Raw genomic sequence first — 6080 nt, forward strand, 5'->3', positions numbered from 1 at the left:
CTTCTGCTTCATCATGGAACTAATGTCTTTTTAGTGGGACTTCTCTTTATTAACTATGCAGAATGTTTTACTGCTTTTTTTCTCTGCAAGATTTTGGAACTAGTCAGGTAGAGGTGCATCTTTATTTGTGACACTGCTGGGTCCTGTTTGATTCTTATGTGAAAAGTTTCCTAACCTTACGACGTTTTGTATAGCAAAGTCCTACACTGGGATCCTGTATTGCAGATGGGTGGGTGGTTGACTGTCTACACACACTGTGGGCAGGTGGCCTTTCTAGTTGAAAATACCCCCTCACTTCCCTGGTTCTTACTGTTCTGTTGTGCCAATTGCTTGTCTTTTATGAGTTAGGAGCCTGCTTTAATAAAGGATTCATACACTCTACCAAAGGGGCCTGAGCTCTGAGGAGCTTTCTTTTATTTATAAGAAGACAGAACCCCCTCCCTCCGCGCTCCCAGAGGAGCCGGCGGCCGGGCGCGCGCGGAGCAGGTGCCCGAGCCCCTCGCATGCGGCTGCGGGGCCCGCGGTGGTAGCGGCGCCGGGCGCTCCGCCCGCCCCTCCTCCCGGCTGCACTTGGGCTCCAGCGCTTGGGGACATGTCGGTGGTGACCGGCGGCAATGAGGCGGCCGGCGGGACCGGAGGCGGCGGCACGCGGGTTTTCTTCCAGAGCTCCCGTGGTGGCGCCGGCGGCAGCCCGGGCTCCTCCCGGGAGGACTCGGCGCCGGTGGCGACGGCGGCCACAGCCGGGCAGGTTCAGCAGCAGCAGCAACAACAGCAGAGGCGTCACCAGCAAGGAAAGGTGACAGTGAAGTATGATCGCAAGGAGCTTCGCAAGCGGCTGATGCTGGAGGAGTGGATCGTAGAGCAGCTGGGGCAGTTGTACGGCTGCCAGGAAGAAGAAATGCCAGATGTAGAAATTGACATTGATGACCTTCTTGATGCAGACAGTGAGGAAAAAGAGCTTTAAAATTACAGGAAGCTCTCGTAGATTGCTACAAACCAACAGAGGAATTTATCAAGGAGCTGCTCTCCGGGATAAGAGGCATGAGGAAACTGAGTCCTCCACAGAAGAAGAGTGTATGATTCTGGAACAGGGTAGAACTCTCTCAGAGAGGAAGAAAGAGTCCTGGGATTTGGACTTCATGAAGACTTTTACTAAACGATAATTGTCCTTATGAATAACTTCTCTTTTTTTGGTGTGTGTAGGAGGGAATCTATTAGACATTTATTCAAGAGTGTTCCTTTTTGTTGTAATATTTTAATAGCAAAGATATCACGACTCTGACCACAGCCCAACCTAGGATTGTAAAAGCAGGTAGACATCCAAGGATGGGCCAGGCCAGGCAGTGTTTTCTGCAAGGATTCAGATGTTTAGGACCTTACTATACAGGGAAGATGGTTTTCTTACAACCAGTTTGGTAATACTTTTTTCTTAAGTTGTACATTTGACTCAGATGTCAAATTTCTTGTACTTGTATATATCTATCCACAGCTAAGTTAAAATGTAGATGTGAGTTTTATTTCACATTGATGGAATACACGTGTGTCATCCTGTAATGAGTGGTCACAGCAGGTGTTTTGGAGAGGCCATTAGTCTTCTTCATGGAAGTGCTGTTGACCATCAACATTCACTTTTGACACCAAACTGAAAGGATCCAGTGCATCCGTTATTTTAATGAGCTACACTACAAAAAAGTTGAGTTGGGTCAAGGGCTTTGTTTATGGACTTTATATTATTTCATTGGTTGGGATGCTTTGCCAGGCCGTGGGCTTGTTACCCCATTTGTGGTCTCTTAAAGTTTGATGAACCCTTAATTTGAAGAACTAACCTGACTTCTAGAGAAATACCCATGCTATCTGGTGGTGTTTTGCAATGGAAAAGGGAAGCCCGGTGAGACAACTGACGCTGCTTTCAACCAAATACTGTGCATCATTCTCTCTGTGTGAAAGCAGATAAAAAGGAAAGTAGCAGATTGGACATCCTCCTCCTAAGAAGTGGTTTCTAGCCCCTGCTGTGCCTGGGTGGTGTTAGATCAGGAGCTGAGTGTTGAGCAAAGTGTAGAGATGGAAAGCCCTCATCTTCTCTCAAGACACTTGATAGAGCAGCATTTTCTGGTTTGCAAGTGTGGTTGCAGTTCTGGCTTCTCTCAGTACTTCATGGTGGGAACTTGTGGGCCTTCTGGCTCTAAGTGTGACCTTGATCTCCATGCTTGGACAGGCCTCAGCACCTAAACTGTCCCCTCAGTTATATACCAGCTCTTTGGAGAAGGATTAAAATTCACATGGAATGTGGGCAGGGTAAAAGTTGAGAGTAAAACTTTTATCTTTCTTCCAGGAGGCCCCTGATGCCTTTCTAGAAGTCCTGACTACTGTAAGATGTCTCCAGGTGGCCCTGTCTGAGGACAGGGACCAGGCATTTTCTATCAAGGGTGCTTTGAACATATTTTATTTTTTAAAAGAACTATGTTTGTGAATTTTATGTATACTGGCAAGCTTTTGAAAATGTATTTAATTTTGTAATGTTTATCAATGATTTATTTACAAGCTATTTACTCGAATAAATGGAGCTGCTTACAAAAAAAAAAAAAAAAAAAAAAGAAGACAGAACCTGACTGTCCCCATGGTCCCTGGCTTTCTGTACTCTCAGGAGACCCACAGTGCCATGTGCTTCTGCACCCTCCCTTTGTCTTCATCCCTAGCCACCATTTGGGAAAAATGCATCTGGCCAGTGTTGAGTTGTTTTGCCATATTGGGGACTGAACCCAGGGCCTGTACTTGCTTTAGTGCTGCACCACTTCAGCTGTGGCCTCCAGCCCTTTTGTGTGTATTTTGTTTTTGAGATAACTATCCCCAGGCTGGCCTTGAACTCTGTATCCTCCTGCCTCTGCCTCCCAAGTAGCTGGGATTATAGGCTTATACTACCACATCCAGCTTGCTCAGTTTTATCTAGATATTCAGGGATGGCTTTATTTTTTTTTCCATTTTTCTTTTATTATTCATATGTGCATACAAGGCTTGGTTCATTTCTCCCCCCTGCCCCCACCCCCTCCCTTACCACCCACTCCGCCCCCTCCCTCTCCCCCCCCCCAATACCCAGCAGAAACTATTTTGCCCTTATTTCTAATTTTGTTGTAGAGAGAGTATAAGCAATAATAGGAAGGAACAAGGGTTTTTGCTGGTTGAGATAAGGATAGCTATACAGGGCATTGACTCACATTGATTTCCTATGCGTGGGTGTTACCTTCTAGGTTAATTCTTTTTGATCTCACCTTTTCTCTAGTTCCTGGTCCCCTTTTCCTATTGGCCTCAGTTGCTTTAAGGTATCTGCTTTAGTTTCTCTGCTTTAAGGGCAACAAATGCTAGCTAGTTTTTTAGGTGTCTTACCTATCCTCACCCCTCCCTTGTGTGCTCTCGCTTTTATCATGTGCTCACAGTCCAATCTCAGGGATGGCTTTAAAAGGAATTTTGTGTGTACCTGAAATATGCTGTGTTTCCCAAGCACTAGCATTTGAGCATCGTGTCATCACTGAGCCTTTCTGTGAGTGTGTAGTTGTCAACACAGATCCATAGTAGCCTCTGTTGCTATGTTTATATTCTCATAGGTAATTCATCTAGAGAAAATCACTAGTGGAATGGGTTCCACCTCACAGGGCAGCATCCGTCTCACATTGCTCAAAAAGACCCTGGCCACCCAGCTCTCACCCCGAGTCTTACTGCCAGCCATAAGCAAAACTTACAAGCAGATTAAGAGGAACTGGAAGGTGAGGTCATATGGCTATTGGAGTCTGGAGAGGGGAGGTACTGAAAATGTTTAGAATTTTCACATGAGGAAGCATTTCATTACTTACTTTCTATGATAACGCATTCTGAGCTCTAGAAATAACCAACCTGGTGCATCTCTTTGCCATGTTTGTGGTAGAATTACATGGGCCCATTCATGAGCATCTTGCAAGAGCACATTGCGATGATGAAGAAGGAAGAGCTCCTATCTCACCAGTCTCAGCTGACCACCTTTTTCTTGGAGGCCCTGGATTTCCGGTCGCAGCATTCAGAGGTGAGCTGGACCCCTCCCCACATTCCAGAGTTGTCATCTCCCTGTGTAAAAGCCAAAGAAGAACCTGGCTGCAACAGTTGTGCTTGACAGATGTGCTTGATGGAGCTAGTGCTCTGGTTAACTGATGGGCCCCTCCATTTTCAGGATGACCTGGAGGAAGTTGGGAAAACAGAGAGCTATGTTATTGCCTGCCTGGTGGCCATGGTTGTGAAGCTCTCTGAGGCCACGTTCAGACCACTCTTCTTCAAGGTGAGGTTTTCTCCCTCTGCACCTCCTGCTCGGGTGTGAGTGAAGGATGAGGAGACATTAAGACTCTGTTGTGGTTTTAGCTGTTTGATTGGGCCAAAACAGAAGATGCCCCAAAGGACAGACTGCTGACATTTTACAACCTGGCTGACTGCATTGCTGAGAAACTAAAAGGCCTTTTCACTCTGTTTGCTGGCCACTTGGTGAAGCCTTTTGCGGACACCTTGAACCAGGTGAACGTCACCAAAACAGGTTGGTAGCTCCTTCAGCAGCCCACACCCTTGCTCTGTGCCTCACACAGCACAGTGAGTGCAAGACCAGCCTAGTGCTCAGGCAGGACTTCAGAGACTCTTGAGTTCTTTGCTGAAGAGGGTTTTTACTTTATTGTTGTCAGAGATTGAAGTGTTTGTTTTAGCATAATCAAAAAATACTAGTCATTTGACTCGGACAGAATAAAATAAGTGGATATTTCATTATTAGAAGCAACTTGAAAGCATTAAAATTAGGGCTTGGAATGTAGTTCAGTGGTAGAACGCTTGCCTAGCACGTGAGGCCCTTGGTGTATCCCCAGCACTGAAAACAAATTAATAAAAATGAAAAATTGGTCTGTTGTAATGCTGGCAAGCACCCATGGGACAGTTAAAGTTATGTTGAAGTTATGTCACCTCCAGACTGAGCACTGGAGTTGCAGCAGGTCTGTGAAATCACTTTCTGTTTCATGTTCTACCTTCATCCTACTATAATTTCTGAATTGTCCAGATCTCTTCTGCTTGTAGTTATTTTCATTGTGGTTCATGTTTAGTCACTGGAGATTAAATTGTGACCCCCTTTTTTTTTTTGTTTTACTCTTATCCCATCTACAGATGAAGCATTTTTTGACTCTGAATATGACCCTGAAAAGTGCTGCTTGCTGTTGCAGTTTGTTCTGAGCTGTTTATATAAGATCTTCCTCTACGACACGCAGCACTTTCTGAGCAAGGAGCGAGCAGAAGCCTTGATGATGCCTCTGGTGGACCAGGTAACCGCAGTGCCTGCTGTGGAGTCAGCAGGTCACCGACTGATCTTTGCAGGGTTTGTGTTTTCCAGGTGACAGCTCACTGAGCTTTTCCTCAAAGGTTTTTTTTTAATGGGGGGGGGTGTTCATGAAATTTTATATTAAAATGAATTTTTGTTGTGACTTATCTTCATTATGAAGTTCATTGAGTTTTATGTTGGAATTTTTAAAAAGAAAGATATGAGCTCCCACAGTCAACTTTATCAGCTAAAAAACTGTGTTAACTGTGACTTTAACTGGGCATGTCTCAAGGCATGGCTGCCCGCAGAAGACAGTGCCCCCCGAGCCTTCTGGAGGGAAAGCCTGGTGCTAAGCATTGTCACCAGAGGGTAAGAAGTTAGCTCTAGAGAAAGCATCAGAGTACAGCCTGGTTTTTGAGCCTGTCATGAAAGACAGTGAGATACTTTCAAATGGAATTAAAAATGCACCCTGTTCTTATAGCCCTATCTCCCTCTTCACAGCTGGAAAACAGGCTTGGTGGAGAAGAGAGGTTCCAAGAGCGGGTGACAAGGCACCTGATCCCCTGCATCGCACAGTTCTCTGTTGCTATGGCAGATGACTCTCTGTGGAAACCCCTGAACTACCAGATTCTACTGAAGACCCGAGACTCCTCACCCAAGGTCAGGGTTGCACACTTCCTGAATGGTCAAGCTGTTCAGAGTCATGGGTGTCATGGATGTCGGCCTCCAGGGTACTTAGCAGGGAGAAACATCGCTTCTGGCATCTACA

General features: G+C 45.7%; 1 protein-coding gene and 1 pseudogene across 2 annotated transcripts in view; both read left to right on the forward strand.

Moving 5' to 3' along the window:
* The window catches only part of Heatr1 (HEAT repeat containing 1), a 50130-nt gene that overhangs the window by 41634 nt on the left and 2416 nt on the right, over window positions 1–6080 (forward strand). For both annotated transcript variants that reach the window (XM_020157469.2, XM_074056815.1), the window contains exons 38-43: window positions 3600–3758; window positions 3917–4051; window positions 4196–4300; window positions 4381–4549; window positions 5161–5315; window positions 5813–5971. In XM_020157469.2, the coding sequence (XP_020013058.2) occupies window positions 3600–3758; window positions 3917–4051; window positions 4196–4300; window positions 4381–4549; window positions 5161–5315; window positions 5813–5971 (882 nt within the window). The remainder of the gene's footprint in view (window positions 1–3599; window positions 3759–3916; window positions 4052–4195; window positions 4301–4380; window positions 4550–5160; window positions 5316–5812; window positions 5972–6080) is intronic.
* Window positions 486–2604, forward strand: LOC109682323 (protein phosphatase 1 regulatory subunit 14C pseudogene; annotated as a pseudogene).

Source organism: Castor canadensis, chromosome 15, assembly GCF_047511655.1.
Source record: "Castor canadensis chromosome 15, mCasCan1.hap1v2, whole genome shotgun sequence".
In the NCBI taxonomy this organism is placed as follows: Eukaryota; Metazoa; Chordata; class Mammalia; order Rodentia; family Castoridae; genus Castor; species Castor canadensis.